Source organism: Gossypium hirsutum, chromosome D08, assembly GCF_007990345.1.
Source record: "Gossypium hirsutum isolate 1008001.06 chromosome D08, Gossypium_hirsutum_v2.1, whole genome shotgun sequence".
In the NCBI taxonomy this organism is placed as follows: domain Eukaryota; kingdom Viridiplantae; phylum Streptophyta; class Magnoliopsida; order Malvales; family Malvaceae; genus Gossypium; species Gossypium hirsutum.
This window is the reverse complement of record NC_053444.1, coordinates 7,593,675-7,612,995: the sequence shown is the minus strand read 5'-3', so window position 1 is coordinate 7,612,995 and position 19,321 is coordinate 7,593,675. Positions and strand designations below refer to the sequence as shown.

Sequence of the window (19,321 nt, the reverse complement as noted above, 5' to 3'; positions counted from 1 at the left end):
TTTTACTCTTTCGAATTTCAATAAAGCTTTTTTTAGATGGATGCTGTGTTTACCTTTGCTGAAATTAAAAACAACGGTGTGATAGTGAGACATATTATAACAATGAGATTAAATTCGGAAATGAGGCGTGTGTGTTTGGATAAAACGTACTTATAGGGATAAGAAAACAAATAACTATTAACGACATTACATTAAAAATGATATACAATAGAAATTTTAAATTATTAAAAATATATGATTTCTTAATTTATTCAATAAAATAATATATATATATATCACAATATTTTTATAAATATTTTAATTGTTAAATTTAGCTATTAGTCCTAATATTTTGCAATAGTTATGGATTTAATTCGTGTATTTTGATTTGGTCTTTTTTCCAAATTTTAAAATTTTTAGTCCTCACCAAAACGATAACTATGAAATTAATTAAGTTAAGCTTTGTTATTTCCAAAATTTGATGCGTCAAACATATTATCATATGTGTAATGCAATATCAGCTTGTTATTTCAACATATTATTTACTAAAAAACCAACTAATGGGTTAATCGCTATCATTTATGTCAATGCTGAAATTTTAAAATTCGAAAAGTATAGAGATTTAAAATGAGCCAATTGGGGAATATTGATCAAATCTACAACTGTAGGCATAGTATAGAACTAATAATTGTATTTAACCAAACGAATTCAAATGTTATTATTTGGGTTAGGACTAAAATTTAAATTTTTGAAAAGTACAGGGACTAAAATTTACCAACTCGAAAAGTACATGGACTAAAATTGATCAAATCAAAATAAATAGATTAAATCCACAACTTTGGTAAAATAAGGGATTAATAGCAGAATTTACTTAACTTTAAAAAATTGGTTTATAATAATTTTAAATTATTTATTATATTAAATGATAAATAGTTGTAATTGCTTTTATAGTCAATTAGTTCTTTTTATAACAATGTTAAATATTAGTCAACTAAGTTTAGTTTGTATAGGATCGGCATTGTTGTTAATGTAAGATGACGTCGCTAAAAATTTTAAAAAAATATTTTTTAAACCTAAATTGTTATCGACAAATACATATTTTAAATATTTTTTGCAGTAAATTTGAACTTATATTTATGTCCAAACTGCTAAAAAGATTGATTAAAGAACCCGATTGATACAATTTTTAATACTTTGATGATTCAATTACTGAAGACTAATTCAAAATTTATCACATAATTTAAACATGTCAAAGGTATCCTTCTCCATTGCATTTCGGGATTCAAAAGTGCTTTTCTATCTCAGAAGTAACGAAGAACACCTGATTATTTGAACAAATGTAGAAAAATGTTTTTCCATAGAAACACAAAAGTTGGGGTTGATTTTTGCATTTGGAAGTGAAAATTATTAAAATTATTTTATTTAGATTATATATTACCATTAGTCACTAAACTACGAGTGAGTTTTCGTTTTGGACACTTAGCTAAAAAAATTACAATTTGGTCATTGAACTATTTGAAAGTTTTCATTTAAGTCACTAAACTATTCAAAAGTTTTTATTTAAGTCACTAAGATGTTCAGCTTTTTTTTTAAGTTTCGCTAGTGAGTTTCAGGTGACAATTCGACGACCGGTATAGTGGATCAATACCCATTGATGAGTAGAAGAACATATCTTAGATCCAAGTCGATCTATCGGTCAGTGTTGGAGATTGGAAAACAAACTGTTTGAATTTTGGTCTACAAATTAGTGATGTCCAAAGTTATTTCATGAAAAAAAATTGAACTGTAGAAGAAAAGTGGAAAGAGATTGGCGTAGCCAGTGCGAACAGAAAAAGCCATATAGCATCAATTTTTACAACCCAATGACTTAAATTAAAACTTTTGAATAATTCAATGACCAAATTGTAATTTTTTTAGTTAATTAACCAAAATGAAAATTTACTCATAATTTAGTGATCAATGGTATAGTTTACCCTATAAAAATTGTATTAATTTGTATTTTATGTAGCATTATATGAAATTATTTAAGGGTAAACTAAAAAAAAGTCACTTTTGTTTATCTCAGATTACGTTTTAGTCACTTATGTTTGAAATGTTAGCTTTAGTCATTTTCGCTATTGTTATGTTACAAACTGGTCACTTTATCGTTAAACTCCATTACCTCCCTAATGATAGTCTTACGTGGCAGTCCAAATGGGTTTTAAATGCCAACTTGGATGTCCAGTTGTTGGGATGTAAATAGGTTTTAATTTAAATAAATTTAATTTGGATTGCCACGTAAGATATCCAAGTTGGCATTTAAAACTCATTTGGACTGCCATGTAAGACTGCCATTAGGAAGGTAACGAAGCTTAACAATAGAGTGACCACTTCGTAATAAAACGGTAATGTAAGTGATTAAAACGTAATATTTCAAACATAAGTGATTAAAATATAATCTGAAGCAAACAAAAGTGATTATTTTTACAGTTTACCCATGATTTAAATATCATTTATCATTATATTAAATTATTTAAATATAATTGATTATTATATTAAAAATTTTAAAATATTTTATACATTATTAATTTTAGAAATAATTTACATTAATTACTTAAACTGTATTTAAAATTTATACTTAATATATTATCATATTAAATTACTTAAATATTATATAACTTAATTGATTTTTAATTTTCTTGTAATAAAAAAAAGTATATTTTACCCCAAATTTTTTTTATAACAATAAAAAGACACACATACACCAAATTTGAAAAAAGTTTGAAATTTTTGTTGGGCGAAATCCATTTTCAATTTTAAAATCTTTCTCGCTTCTCTGCCCCCCGAATATAAATACAATCTAAAAGCACAGAACTAAAATTTAAAGGAAAAAAAAGAGAGAGGGGCAAGGGATCTCGATTTCAATCTCGTTCTCTCCGGCAGCACCGTCTACTTGTTTCCGGTGAGATCTCGACGTTGGATCTGATCTCGACCCGTTCCATAGCATCTCACTGAACTAGATCCGATTAACCATGGCTCCAGTTTCAGCTCTGGCCAAATACAAGCTGGTTTTCTTGGGGGATCAATCTGTTGGGAAGACCAGTATCATCACTCGCTTCATGTACGATAAATTCGATAACACCTACCAGGTATTTATTTCCTTATTTCCTTATTACACCAGTCACTTACTGCTCTTTATGTCGAAATTATTTTCTCCTCTTTATTTGATTGGGATCTTAGCTGTTTGGATCTGTTTCCTATTTGATTGTTTTAGATCCCTTTCCCTCCAATTGTAAGTTTATTTTATTCTCTACTATCTGTTAACCAGGCTACCATTGGAATTGACTTTTTATCGAAAACAATGTACCTTGAAGATCGAACAGTTCGATTGCAGCTTTGGTAAGACATGAACTGTAATTGTTTACTTTGAGCTACTTTATTTGTGAGTTTTAATCGGATTCTGCTTGTTTTTCCGTGTATGTTTCGAGTTCTCTTGCAAGGCATGCTTTGTTATGTAGTTGGTGTCATGCCTGGGCAGAGAACTCATTTCGGTCTACTAGCATTCAGCATCGAATTACTTTATTGCTAGTTGAATTTCGGACTATCTCGTTTGATTTCGGTTGCTTTGGTTAGTTGGATAGCTTCCTGCTAGATATTATAGATGTCAATATTCCTTGGAGTTGCCAGTAGTAGATGATATAGTCAGTGACACCATTTCCAGTAGTTGAATATAGGCTGTAATGATAAAACGGTTTCTCTCGCTTGTTTGTTGTTTTAATTCACTGACAAGCATGCGATAACTTTCTCAAAAGCATTTTGACAAGATTGGAATCTCTGATCCTTATTTGCATCATTGTTATTCCAGGGATACTGCTGGGCAGGAAAGATTCAGGAGTCTTATACCAAGTTATATTAGGGATTCCTCTGTGGCAGTCATTGTCTATGATGTTGCAAGTATGTTATCTTTTCACTTTACCCTCCTGCTTTGTAATGTTCATATATCATGTATTTTCTTGTTCAGTTATCACGTTTTTGCATGTTTGCATATGCAATACTGTGGCACTTGCGAAATTCAGTCTCATGAGCTTCTTGGCATGCTTTTGTTGATTGTTCATTTGCTTAATGGAAGCCGATGGATTTTACCAACTTTAGGTTTGATATTGTAGGCAGGCAGTCCTTCCAAAATACTTCAAAGTGGATTGAAGAGGTGCGGACTGAACGGGGTAGTGATGTTATCATTGTGCTTGTTGGGAACAAAACGGATCTTGTGGACAAAAGGTAAATACTGATTTATTATCACGATTTGACTTTCTCGTGAATGAGGTAGAGTGTCCTGGCATTAGGTAGTGGTTGTTGTTTGAAGAAGGAACATAGTGATCCGAAGTTTTCCAATTTTACAGGCAAGTCTCAATAGAGGAAGCAGAAGCCAAGGCTCGTGATCTCCATGTTATGTTTATTGAAACTAGTGCCAAGGCTGGCTTCAATATCAAGGTAAAACATCGGTAGTCTACTACTAATATCCATAGTAATATCATGTTGACTGTATGCTAGATCCGAATGAAATTTAGTCTAGATCCATGTTAAATACTATTGGCTGCCTTTGATTTTGCATAATGAATTGGAGTTAGACCAATCATCTAATCTCCGAAAGTTTGATCAGTCTTTTTGTCTCACATCTGCATCAACTCCCTTAGATCTGATGGATTGCATGATTTATTTAATATGCATCTTGAATCCGGCACGATCATATTACGGTTGCTGAGCAATCTACCCAGTTCCCTGTTTGACTTGCTATTTTCTTTATAATTTTCTCCATATTCCTCCATGACTGTTGTTGAGCAATCTATTGAGTTCCCTCTTTGATCTCTTTACAGGCTTTGTTTCGGAAGATTGCAGCTGCTTTGCCTGGAATGGAAACCCTTTCTTCAACAAAGCAAGAAGACATGGTTGATGTCAATCTCAAGTCTACCAACGCTAATGCATCACAGTCGCAGCAACAGTCTGGAGGATGTGCTTGCTGATATGAACATCCTGATCTGAGCTCATCTTTTCGACATTTCTTTTACGCTTCTGAGATCCTGCAAAGTGATTGTAAAAAATCTATCCTCCCCCCTTTTTATGCTGTATTGGGCTTTTTGGATTTGGTATGTTTAAGCATATACAACTTCACAGAGATTTGTTATGGTAGTTAGGCTAGCCCTAACCTGTCCTATATGTGTAAGGTTCTTGTGATCTCAAAAAACTGGGCCAAAATTTATGGTAGTAATAGTCATCATGGTTTTGTTTTTGAAAGTTTAGTCAAATAAATAGTGGATTTGCTCTAAACCATGTAAAGAATGTTTAGCTTCACATTAAGAAATTTTCCTTGTCCATTGGGTGTCTTATTGAAAAGGGTTGCGGATGTTGAAATTAAAATTTCAAATGTCATTTTGAGTTCCGGGTTTGACAATGGTTACTATCCCTAACAGTATGGGTTAATCCAGTAACTCATGCCCGGAATCAAGCTGCTCGGAACATATTAAGGACGCATGATATGTATACTTTTATCACTAAGTTTTTATTTTTTCTATACGATATTAGGTAGAATGAGGTAATACGATCTGAATTCGTGTTAAACGAATATTTAGTGAGAGCTTTAATCACTATTTATGAATTAGAAAATATTAGGCTTCTTTGGTTTTTTGACAATATTCTATTTTTACTTTTTTTTTATAATTATTTTCTATTTTTAAAATTCTCAAAAGACAATTTATTTTGAATAATGAAAATATGAAAACATGTTTAATACACTATTTTGTTATAGTAGACACATGACAATGAGAAATAAAATAAAATAAAATACTATATTTATATAGATTAAAACTAGTAAGAGGTTTTGATATTTAAAATTTGCAGAGAAAAGAAATATTTATACGTTTAGGGCTAATTCATTAATTAAATTTAAAGTTAAAAAAAAAAATCTTGTTTTCAACTCTCTCAATTGTACAAAACATTTTTAATGTTTTATTAATTTTAAATTTTCAAAAATAAATTTCAAAATTTTTAACCAAACAAAATTTTAATGAGAAATAATGTTTTCTATTTTCCAAAAACAAAAACAAAATGATATTTGTTTCTTGAACCCAAAAGTAACCTTAGTGATTGGGGTTGGGTTGAAGCACATGCAGTAATTGCAGCACTTAGAATTGGTTAGGATGAAGCACATGCAGTGATTGACATTCATAATCTTTGCTAAATTAGTAATAATGATCAAGTAAACCATACAAGTAACAGCCTGAAAAGAGAAAAAAGAGTAACCATATGATACAAGTAAAGTAACGGTTGAATAAGCAGAGCATATAAGTAAGCTAGACCTACATCCTCTCTCTCTCTCTCTCATGCCAGAATGATCTGTCTGGTCTGGTTTGGTCCCCATATTCTTAACTTCAAATGTTCATACTTTGTCATTTATCAAAAAGTATTAAATTATATTTCATTTGAAAAAGCCAAAACCAACTAGAAAATCTAAATCATCTTCTCGAAGGACTTTTATAATTAAAGATGATTTTGATAACCATGCAAAGTTTGACCTATAACTATCTTCGCTAATTTATACACTACTCTCTTTTTCTTTTTTCTTTTTGCTTAGAAATTTATATAGATGCATTAAATGCATTCACATGCATGATGTGAGTCTAGCTTTTAATTTCTAGAAGAAAAGAATGGTGACGTGGTGTTGAGGTGAGGTCCAGGATTAAGTCTTCGGGAGGAATTAATTGATAGTATCGAAGGACATGCCGTCGGCGATAGGGAAAACACCTCGGGAACGAGTCGCAGTCATAAAATATTGCAAATCAAACACGACATAAGACTGGACTATATGCTAGCCAAACTTCTTCCCACTGAAAGTAACATTTGTTGATGTTTTTCTATCAGGGGAGAGACTGAGGACAAAAAAAAAACCTAATCCGTAGTAAAGAAGGTTGTTTATTGCAAAATACAGTAATGAAAATCCGACAAAGGGTTGATTTGGATGAAAAGTGAGATTGGAGTGGTGATGAAGTTAATTACTATAGTTGTAAGATCAGTACTAAATATATAGCGGTGAAATGAAAAAGAAAAATATATATTATATTTATATTAAGGGCGGTACATAAAAATATTTATATGTATTTGAATGATATTGCAAAATTACAATATTAAAATATTATATTTTTACTCAATTGTGGTGAGATTGAAGTTAAAAGGTAGTTTAAATGTACTAAAGCAACACAGGTAAATTTTGGTGAAGGAAGCCTAAGATTTTCACATATGATTCTTTTGGAATCGAACTTTTCGATATTCGATAGTTATATTGAGTTTAAATTAATTAAATTAAAGATAAATGCGTTAAATCTTTAAATAAAATGTGAAGTTCTTCCAATAACATAGTTTTTCTTTTACAAGATTTAAACTTGAAATCTTAAAATATACCAATTTTCTTTTATAGTTTTCATGTCTGTTTATTATTCATGTTGGGGGTTCAGGGCTACCCCTACAACAATGTCCAATATTCGAATATGGATTCTCCTTAGGAATGCAATGGGTTTTACTGTTGCACCCAAAATTTGTTGATAAAAGACATCAACCTTTTTTGGCATAAGAACTTATTTGACCCTCAAACTTTTTAAAAATAAAAAGGATTCATTTTAGCCCTTCATTTAATTTTTTTTTTATATTTTAAGTTTTAAACTTGTGTTATTTATCAGATCACCCCAACAAGGATGAAAAAGTTAACGTTTATTAACTTTGTTGACGTGGCATAATCCACATATATGCCACATTAGTTTTATAATTTTAATACTTTTAATGATATATTTTTTTAAAAATGATTTTTATAATTTTTGTGAATTTTTTAAATTTTTAAAAAGTTAATCAATTGGCAACGTGGTTAATATTTTTCTATCCATTTTGAGGTGATTTGATAAATAATGCAAATTTAAAAACTAAAAGATGAAAAAAATTAAATGAAAGGCTAAAATAATTTTAAAAAAAATAAAATTAGAGGGCTAATAGCTATTTTTTCATTATTTGACCCAAGAGATGTTGATAGATTTTGAGACCTATTACCTTGAATGTTGTATAACTTTATATATAATATTTACCTTTTACCCATAAATTCTCCCTAAATTACTCAATAATAATAAGAGTAAACTACAAAAATAATCATTTTTGTTTGCCCCAGAATACATTTTAGGCATTTATGTTTGAAATGTTACGTTTTAGTTTTTTACATTATTGTTTTGTAACAAATTGATCATTTTACCGTTAAGTTCCGTTATCTCCCTAACGACAATCTTATGTGGTAGTCCAAATTAAATCTATTTAATTAAAAACCTATTTTTATCATAGCAACTAAACATCCAAGTTGACATTTAAAATCTATTTGGACTTCCACGTAGGACTACCGTTAGGGAAGTAACGAAGTTTAACGGTAAAGTGACCACTTAGTAACAAAACGATAACGCAAGTACCTAAAATGTAATATGAGGCAAATAAAAGTGATCATTTTTATAGTTTGCCCTAATAGTAATAACATCAACTAAACTAAGGATTATTCCGTTGTGAATAACTGAATGTGATTAAACTTGTCCAGTTCTTGTTACCAGGGGAGAAATGTCCATTTTACCCTTATTTTTTGGTTTTTTAACCAATGTTTGGTTGTTGGTTATAAAATAACCGCATTCAAAGGTATAAAAGAAAGGCTGTTGCCAAGCCTTCATTAATTGAATTATGGTAAGAAAGGAAAGCTATAGAGCAAAGCCGGGTGAGAATTGTCTTTTCCATCCTATTTTTTGCATAATATCTTTTTTATTCTTTTAACCCTTAAACTTACATTTTTGTCAAAATCACCTTAAAATAAATAAAACAAATTCACATTTATTAACTTTGTTAACAATGATACATCGACATTTAATTAATTTTTTTAAATTTTTTAAAAATTTAAAATAAATATAAAAATAATTTTTAAATAATAAAAATAATTTTTTTAAATTTAAGAATGAATTAATTGATGATATATCATCCACATGGCAGTCTAGGCCATGTAAACAAACTTAGCAGGTGTACTATTATCTTATATATATATCACATATTCACATAGATGTGATTTTAAATATATGCACATGCACTAAGAGGTTTAATTTTAGCTTTTGCCTCTCTATTATGTTGGAATTTATGATTTAATCCTTTAATTTGATATAATTTAATCGTTTATTTTTATAATGGTTTTAGTAAGTTCGAATTGATAACACTCTTAATTAATGTCGTTAAAATGATGTGAATTTTTTATTGATAAGTTTCTTAAAATAAAGATAGTGTGGATAACCTTCTTACAAAAAAATCCACGTAATCACTTTAATAGCTCAAGTCAACACTATATCAACTACTAATAACATTGCAAAAATAGAGTGATCAAATTATGTCTAATTAAAATAGAGGATGATAAGTATCAAAAAGTAACATATTTTAACCTCATTCTTAGTATATTTTTGGGTGATTATTGACATTAATTGTGAATTATATAGTCCAAATAATTTGTACTCATGTTTTGATGTTTAATAGGGCATTTGGGAGTAATAGGAGTAAAAAATGGGTGGAAATTAGAACATTGGAGCATTCTAAAAGTTGAACACATGCAGCAGAGTTTCATGCACGCGTTTCTAGGGCATGTGGATTTCACGAACCATGTGTGTTAACAGTTGGAAGTGACAATTTTTAGGTTTTTTGGCACTTTGAGAACATATAAATAAGGAAATACAAGAGGAGAAAAGCAGCCGTCACAGGATAGCACGGAAATTACCCAAAAGAACACTATTGAAGTCGATTTCCAAACAATTTGCCATCAAGATTCAAGAGTCTAAGCTGATTCTGAAGGGAGCTATTATGTATTTCTTTTATTTTAGTGGTTATATTGTATTTGTGGTGTTTACTTTTGCAAGTATGAACTAATTCTTTTAATACCCTAGGATGAATTCTATTGTTTGATTTCTAGTTTTATGCAATAAAACCTTAGTTTTTTTTTCTCAATTATGAATGCTTAATTGTTCTTGGGTTGATAATTCTAGAGTGTTGATCCATGTTTGATGTGCTTAAGTCTGAGGTTGAATAGACCCTTCCTGAGATTAGATCATGCATAATTGAATGGAGTTGCATGCAATCCTAAAAATATGACAATATAAATCTACCAGATTAGAGTCAAATCTAATAGGGGGATCCATAGAGGAAATTAATGCAATAATAGGTTTTTTAATTAGAAAGAAATTTCAATTAATCAACCTAGAGTTAGTTGTTCTTATGCTCGAAAGAGATATTAGCATATATTAGAGGTTTCTACAGATTAAAGAACTAAAAAAAGAAGCTGCATAAATTAGATTAAGAATTATAGATGAAACCTAAGTGGATTTTTACCTAGGTATTATTTTGTCACTTGGTTGATAAATTAGGTGCATACATTAGTTAATTTTAAATTTTAATTGATCCTTTAAATTGTTAGGTTAAATAATAGAAAGATGATAATTACTAGTAATTATAGTTCTCGATCGAGGGAATGATTTCTGTACTCATTATAACTATATTATTAATTGATATGTGCAATTGTCATAGTCAATTTATTAATTAGTTTAGTACATCTCAAAATAATTTAAGATTAAAACCCCTATACTAAAATATGAAAGTGGCACATAAAATATTAGAAGAGATAACAAGCATTTACCACAACTGTTCCCTTTCATTGCACGAATTTAACTCTCTCTTTTTTATATTAATTTTATACGAAACTGAATAATAGTATACCATTGTTAAATAGGGTACCAACAATGGCTATCATTTTGTTATTGAGTAATTTGTCCCCAGTGTTTTGCTTCAAATGTAAACAAATTTTGGGTAAGCATTGTTGTCTAAGATTTTCATGTCCCACTTTCTATTCAACCCAACATTGATTATGATGATGATTAAACATTTTTTTGACATTGCTTACATATTTGCTTCAAACTACTAATTAAACCCTTATTTATGGTTCACAAAACCCCAGCACATTGTAAAGTACATATACCTGGCCACCTGGATTACATTTATATTTATCAATTTGTCAAGGTTTTCTTCAGACAGACTTCTTGGAAGCATCTGAAAAAAGAACAAAGTTTCTTGTATTTTAGTCCTACTGTTCTTCTGCCCTTTTCTCTACATTCAAGTTTCAACCATACTCTTTACTAGATTATTTTGTTGAAATTAAATATTTACAAAACTCGAATACAAAATCTTATATAATCAATATCTTCATATCTTGTCTTCAGGCTAGAACAAGCTTAGCCACCGATAACTTATCGCATATTAATTTAGTTAAAAAATTAAGGAATACATTTGTAATTAAAAAGATAGTGACATCAAACCAACGAATTGGAGAGTTTTCTAGATGGAAACAAAGAAGTAGTAAAATATTAAAATTGGAGTGTGGTTATGGTACATCCACGAAGTACATCAAGAATATTATCTTCATAATTAAATACAACTTTTGTTGAAATTTCAAATTTGAGTTTTTAATATATTAGTGCTCTGGGTTAAACTCTTACTTTTGAGTTTTTATTTTTTATAAAAAAAATTAAAAATATACATTTATAATAGTATTTGTTATTTTTTAAATAAAAGGATTTCTTTTTTCTATCAGACTCGTATTTGGTTGATTCATGATATCAATCCGATTAAGACTTTAAATATAATATTAAAATATGCTTGTGGAGATCACATATTTAATAAACAATATACAGTAAATAATGAAATGATATTTCCGTAATTTTGTTAACTGAGTTGGTGTCCAGTTGACTCGTGACACCAACTCAGTCTCGTGGTTAAATAGTAGTATAGATATATTATTAATAATATATACAATTGGTGGAGGTAATAAAATGTTCATATTAAAATAAAAATGTATTAAAAATATCAAAATAAAGTTTTGGTTGAATGGTAATTTTAAGGTTTTTACTAACTTAATTGGCAAGGGTTCAAATCTTATTTTATGCATAATTTTATTTATTTATTTAAATAAAAAGGTAAAAATACCATCGAATAATAGAATTTATTATAATTATAAAATGATATTTTTATAATTTTTAATTGAATTGATGCCCAATTGATTCGTGATACCAACTCCACCATACTTAAATAATAGTAGGCACATCAATCTTATTTGAACGTGCCGAAAATAAACCCTAAAGAAAATAGATTTCAATAAAAGATTAAAACGTATGATCTTAGAGTCCAAACTAACATGGCAGCTGACATATTTATCCTATTCACAAATAGTATATATCCATTTTTTAAATTAATAGAAAAATAATATTTTAAAATTAATAGAAGATAATCTTAAAATTATAATAATTAGATTTTACACCCTACTTTACTTAAAATACAAATACAAAGACAAGTGTATAATTAGATAGTCCAAATATATATAAATTCAATTAGTACACATAATATGTGTATATATACGAGTATGTGATGAGTATATAAATTAGTAAAATAATATAATAATATAAATTAACCTTTAATTTATAAACACAATAATAAATATCAATTAAAGTAAAAGATAATGACAACTTTACACATAAAATATACATTTAAAAATATATATATATATATATATATATAAGAAAAGTCGGTCATCTGTTTAATTAATTTTTAATTTGGCATTAATTAGGATGAAAATTCTAGAATTGATATTCAATCTCACATGGAAAACCTTTCCAAAAAATAAATGAATGTAAGATGGAAAAGGTCAAGGCAATATTAATAACCCAATCTTTCATAAGTGCTCTCTTTCCTTACAATTATTTTATTAGACACTTTTGCCCCCCATGAATTAACTATAATAGAAACCGCCCCATGCGAATTCCAACCAAACACCAAGCCATATTATTTTATTCTATAAAAATAAAAATTCATTTTAGCCCTTCATTTGTTTTTAGCTCTTGAATCAATGGCAAAATCAGAAATTCGAATTAAATTGTATATTTTTACGATATTAAAACTGCAATTTTACTATTTTAATAGCCTATATCTTTATAATTTTTAAAGGATTAAATTAAAATTTTATCATTTCTGGGGGGTCAAAGTGTAATTTTATCATTACTAATTTAAATTTTTATAATTTATAAATTATAAATGGACCTAAATGAAAAATTTTTCATTTTAGGGGGCCAAAGCCCCTGCTAGCCCCTTGGCATCACCACTGCCTTGAACTCGTATTATTTGTAAAATATCCTCAAAATAGATGAAAAAATTAATGTCTATTAACTTTGTTGACGTGGCATCCATGAGGCAGTTCACGTGTATATTACGTTAACAGTTATTAAATATTTTTTATTTTAATTATTTCTAAATTATTTCTGAATATTTTAAATTTTTTAAAAAAATCAATTAATAGTTAAAATAACATCCATGTGGTAATCCACGTGTGGCTATGTCAACAAAGTTAACAAACATTAATTTTTCTATTCATTTTGAGTGATTTGACGAACGACACAAGTTTAACGGCTAAAAAATAAAAATAAAAATAAAAATACTTTTTTTTATAAAATTAAAAATCCAAATAATAATAAAATTTAAATAAAATCGAACGGTTTAGGGTAACTAGAATTTAAATTAATAGTATTTCTTTTTCAAAATTATGAGCTGAACTTAAAAATAGATGACAAATGAAGATGATGACAACAGGTTTCCATAAAGGGTGACCCATTAAAATTTTGTATATGTGTAATTTTATAATTAAATAAATAATTTATTTCTGAACTTATGGAAATTGAAAAGATAAACAAAATTAAGAGGATGAAAAACATAATTTTATTTTCTATACGTGTATTCGATAGGAGAGATGGAAATGAAAAGATAATTACTTTTTTTTTCCCTCTATTGCTTGGTAGAGTTGAAAATACAGCATTTGAAATATGTAACTAACATGCACGTCTCTCTCTTTTTCTCTTCTCTCACTATCCCAATTTAAAAGAGTTAATTTTTATACATTATCTCTCTTATTTTGTTTTCTCTCACTTTTCTTTCCAACAAATTACAATTAAAATTTAGAAATTACTTATTTTTTGAAATAACTGGCTTTGTTTTTTTATCATAATTTGTTTATTAAATTATCGATGAAATAAATAAATATATTTAACTCCTGTTGATGCATCTTATAAAAAAATGTCTCTTGAGTTCAACCACGTAGGCTTTGCTTAATGTTTACAAACCCAAGTGGATGGATTTATTAAACTTTAAGGTTGTCTTAAATTGTCCTACCATTACTATTAATGTTGTAAGAATCAGATTAACAGTTAAATAAATCAAATCATCAATTTTTGGAAGATTGTTGATTTTTATTTAATAAATAATAATAATAATAATAATGTAAACATTCGTTTTATAAATTATAACAATTACAAGTGTAAATAAATTAGGCTCAAATGAATGAAGCTTTATTCGTGTTCGTTTGTTTATTTAATGTTTAGTTTGTGTTTGTTTAAATTTTTAGCATCATATTTATATTTGTTTAAAGTTCATAAACATATACGTTTATATATTTACCAACATTAAATGAATATATTAACATTAAACCAATCTAACAAGAAAACTAAATAAACAAACCAATTAAATTAAATTAACATTTCAATAAAAATGGAAAAATAAACCGTAAAAAAATGTAAAATAAAAGAGTTTTAGATTTTATTTTTCGGACTAAGAAAGAGATAAAAGATTTATTGTGGGTCTGCCTCGTATTTATCGGATATGTTATAGGCACCTTAGACGAGAATCAATGAGCAACCGAAGAAGGGTCAAAACAGGCCCAATGTCGGGACGACACGATGGACGACATTGTGATGAGGCTAATGGGACGTTGTGATGTCATGACGTGTTCTCCTATTTGGCAGCTGTGTTTTAGACGTCAAGTAGACCTTCTTCCTTAGTTAGACTCTAGTGATTAGAACTCTAATCTTAGCCTATTTAAAAGGGCTATTGTATCCCTATTTTGTTAAGCCAATCAAGATGTAATCGTAGGCTTTTTCTTTGAGGGCGATAATATGTAGTCGCATATGATTTTTGGTGAGAGTTTCGTGGTAATTATGGAGAGTGTTTTTATATCCCTTTTATGAGTGCCCTATGAGATTTAGGATTTTGTTTATCAGTTTGCTCTTTAGAGTTTTGAGCTTTGTATTCGGGGTTTTGGGTAATGTACGTTTAGTACATGTAGGTTTATTTTCTCCATATTGTACTCTTGTTTGTTTACTCATTTAGTGAAAAGTTGAAGCCTCCTTTGCTCGGGGTTTTTCCTTCTTTGAGGGTATTTCACATAAAATATTTGTGTTCGTTCTTCTTCATTTTTATTATCTCGTTGTTTATACAAGTCGATCCCCAACACTTATGTTAGTGTATGCCAACCAATGGTACAGTTTTATATTTTAATTTTAGTTCTTATTTGAAGTATTTTAGTTATACAGTCAACTGTCTATATAATAGTATTATTTATTGTTGCATGTTATAGAGAGATGGAAGTCAGTGGCGAAGCTAGAGAGGCTGGCAAGGGCCCCTATTCTCCTAAAATAAAAAATATACATATTTCTATTTAGACCTCTTAATAATTTATAAAATTTTAAATTAATAATAGTAAAATTGTACTTTGGCTCCCAAAAAATGATAAAAAATTAATTTAATTCTTTAAAAATTATAAATATATAAGCTATTAAAATAGTAAAATTATATTTTTACTATTATAAAAATATATAATTTAATTTCGCCCCAAAAAAAGTTTTTTGGCTTCGTCCCTAATGGTGATTATACAGCTATAACAACATGTTGTTATAGAGAAATAATTGTTGTAGTCTTACCATAAAATTCATATCGTGAATTTCCATCAAATAAAGAAAGTGTGAATTATGTTAAAGGAAGAAGAAGAAGAAGAAGAAAAAAGTGAGAATCAAATCAACAAATTTAAAAGACATATAACAGGTGCATGCGTTATTGCTTTAATGCACATTTTATTTTACATTCTTTCTCATGATCAATTATAAAATTCATAAATCTAATAAATTCAATTAACCAATATGAATTATCAAATTAAATTAATTAATTTATCATGAATTATTAAATTCAAATAATCAATTTATAAGTTTATGATATACCAAATTGGTAATAGAATATTTAATTAGATAACTTAATAGTTTATTGAATTGATATTTTTAATTCCACCTATTGAAGATTGTTTTTATTTAATAAAACATGATTAATAGATTTTTCACATAAAATTTAATCATTCTATTGAAATAATATTTTAATTAAGATCAGTTTTATTTAATAAATAATAATTAATAGGTTTACTTATATGGAATAACTATATTATATTTAAAAATTTAGACAATATGCCGTTATAGAAAAATAATTTAATAAAGAATGTATTTCATAGCTATAGATGTTACTCTTATAAGTGAAAAGTTGTTATAGAGATTAAATTAAAACATAAAAAATCAGTTCTACTAAAAACTTAAATTTTATAAAGAAATACTATTATAGCGAAGGATTATTATAGAGAGAGTTGATTGTATAATTATCATTTCACCGAACATTTTGTCAAATTGTAACCGATTGCAAGTATATAAATTTTCTTGGAAAAAGAGTCCAAAGTTAAATATAGAAACAAAAGGAATATATTATCAAAGTATTTTTCATAGGAAAATATAATTTTTGAATAAATGAGTTTATATATAAATAGATAAATAAACGAGTTTATTCGTAAATATAAATAAACCGAACATTTTTAACTAAATGATTTTATAAACAAATAGATAAATAAACAAGTTTGTTCATAAACATAAATGAACCAAACACACTTTTGTACAAAATCGTTCGTTTAATAGATAAACATAAATTTTTTTGTTCATACTCACTTATATAGATTAATAAATAAACATTATATGAATGATTCACGAGTAGTTTGTTGAACGCTCCGGTTTATTTTCTACCCTAATAACAACAAAATTAAATATTTAATTTAATTTAAATCCGACTGAAATGGTTTTTTTTTTTTTTTTACTAATTTGACCGGTTTTGCATTGGTTCAACCTTCCTCTAATTTTTGGGCAGCCACCAGAGAAGGAAGGGCATGATGCGGCACAGACACACGTGCCCCTCACCAGTCACCACCTTCAGGCTTCAGTTGATCATGTTGTGAATGGCCCCCAACCCCCCACCAAAAGAGAAATGATTCATTCATCATCTTCGTCTTCATCCAACGGTATTGAACTTTAGACCAAATTCCCAAAGTCAATCCTCTTTTTTACTCTCTAATGATGCCACTTTGAACCCAACCATATCCAAATGTTTCGTAATAATGACAGCTACTTCCATTTACCTAAAAGCCCCCTTTATAAATATCTAACGTAAATAGATTTTATTTTTTAAAGGCATTAATTTACCCAAAATCAATCCTTGTTTTTGACAATAGTGGTAATTTGTATTCGGTAAAAAATATATTTTTACTGGGATTACGAATCACAGAAACAGCAGATAAGCAATGGCAAAACCGTAGTTTAAATCAATTTACTTGAATTATCTTTCAATTTAACGCACTCAACGGTTACGATTGACTCTGCCAAAATCAGCAAGCTTCCTGGACCGATTCGCGTGGAATCCTGCGGCGCTCGCCAGATGGGGCTTCTTCGTCGACGGTCGAGCTTCTCCGCTGAACGACATGTCCGGTGGCAATCCGCCCTTCTGGTTCCAGTGCGTGTTCGGGCTCGGCCTCATGAGTGGGCTTAAGCAAAACGCTAATCCCGAAATGTTGTTCCTCGTCCCGCCCCTCGGTCTCCTCGCTGCCGTCGGTGTCATTTTCCATCGCGGCGATGCCTCCGGCGAGGCTCCAGATGGCGGTTGATCACACTCGTCTCCTGAATCCACTTCAATCGCTGGCGACATTCCCCGATCTATGATTCTACATGATCTCCGATCGCCGGGACCGAATTGCTCAAATTGATCCACGCGAGATGTCTTCGATGATTGCTGCTTCTTCCGACGAACGGGAAAGATTGCTGCGAACCATGACGGGGATGCCGATGATGTGGAAGGCTCGTCGCACGATTCCCGATGAAAATGAACCCTAGGATCGGAATTGAACTTCTCGGATCTCGACCTGAACAGATTCGAAAAAAGCGAGAACCTGTTCTTCTTTTTGAACGATCTGGTGGCTTCAAAATAGGTGGTGGATGTGGTGCTGTAAGTTGGGCCCACCTGAGGAGTGCTGTAGAACCGTTGATTGTGGATCCACGTGGCACTATTATCATCAGATTTCCGCCGACTGACATAAGGAGAAACAGACCGAGGGAAAATCAGCGGCGGAGGGTCATGTTTCCGACCATCTTCAACGGCAGCGCGCGCTAATTGAGCCTGTTGGGCTTGCGCCTGAGCCTGCGCCTGAGCCGCGATGAGCTCCAGAAGACGCTCCCGGAGACAAGTGGCACACACGCCAACGCCGCTACTCAAGTCGGCAAGATGTTTCTTGCACCTCATTTAAAAGATTGGTCACAAGACAAAAACAAAAACAACCAACACCCCCTATGCTCCTCTTTCTTAAGAATTGTGTCTGTGTATTGTGATTTATGAGCAGAGATATATAAACTAGAAAAAAAGGTATTATGTACTGAAATAGTTTGAAATTTGAATGCTGTGTAAAGAGAAGAGAATAATTGCAAAAAAGAGGGGCATTAGTGGGTATCGTGTTGCTGTAAAACTAAAGAGGGGATCTGATGAGGAAATCAAAGGAGAAGGTTTGTCTTCTTTCTCTGTGTAAGAAGAGAGAGAAAGACAAGAGTGCTTGATCTTGATGCTTGTTGGTGTTTATTGATTTTCATGTAAGAATACACAAAACAATAGGAGGTAGAGAGAGAGAGAGAGGTGAAGTTGGAGTATTTTGTTTTGTTGCGTGCTTCGGCTAATTATTTGGGTTTTACTTATAAGGTTTTTCATGTTTTTGACCCAATTACTCATAACCTTCGCCTATATAATAATCTTGTTAGGAAAAGTATAAATGGATTTTTTATTTATTTTACTTTCAAATAATAATATCAAATCATACATTTTTTTAGTAATGTCTATGTTCATTTTGAATACTTCCTTTATTTTCAAAATATTGTTTACATTTAGGACACAAAAGAAACATTGTTTATATTAATATTTTAAAATGTTTCAAAGAGTAGTATTATTTGAATGTAAGGTTTTAAAAAGTAGTCTTTGTTATTAAATTGTTATAACAACAAACTCATATAAAGTGAGACGGTTTATTTGTAAGAGTGCGGAGAGCCATTAAAATAAG

The 19,321-nt window shown here is 29.6% G+C and overlaps 2 protein-coding genes across 2 annotated transcripts; one reads left to right on the top strand and one right to left on the bottom strand.

Annotated features, from left to right (window-relative positions):
• The first annotated feature begins 2,735 nt into the window (after positions 1-2,735).
• On the top strand, positions 2,736-5,330 carry LOC107916121 (ras-related protein RABH1b). The gene is made up of 6 exons (XM_016845288.2): positions 2,736-3,107; positions 3,287-3,357; positions 3,824-3,912; positions 4,125-4,236; positions 4,359-4,449; positions 4,833-5,330. Exons 1-6 carry the CDS (start codon positions 2,991-2,993, stop codon positions 4,977-4,979), a joined length of 627 nt encoding a protein of 208 aa, XP_016700777.1. The 5' UTR covers positions 2,736-2,990; the 3' UTR covers positions 4,980-5,330.
• Positions 5,331-17,004: 11,674 nt separating this feature from the next.
• LOC107916134 (uncharacterized) lies at positions 17,005-19,028 on the bottom strand. Its single transcript, XM_016845296.2, has one exon. It carries the CDS (start codon positions 18,517-18,519, stop codon positions 17,584-17,586), a length of 936 nt encoding a protein of 311 aa, XP_016700785.1. The 5' UTR covers positions 18,520-19,028; the 3' UTR covers positions 17,005-17,583.
• Positions 19,029-19,321: the final 293 nt, after the last annotated feature.

Excerpts from the sequence above, each read along its gene's own strand:
- LOC107916134 (XM_016845296.2), bottom strand. The coding sequence starts at position 18,519 with ATGAGGTGCAAGAAACATCTTGCCGACTTGAGTAGCGGCGTTGGCGTG.
- LOC107916121 (XM_016845288.2), top strand. The coding sequence starts at position 2,991 with ATGGCTCCAGTTTCAGCTCTGGCCAAATACAAGCTGGTTTTCTTGGGG. Across the intron at positions 3,913-4,124 it reads CATTGTCTATGATGTTGCAA|GCAGGCAGTCCTTCCAAAAT; the intron begins GTATGTTATCTT and ends TTGATATTGTAG. Across the intron at positions 4,237-4,358 it reads ACGGATCTTGTGGACAAAAG|GCAAGTCTCAATAGAGGAAG; the intron begins GTAAATACTGAT and ends CCAATTTTACAG.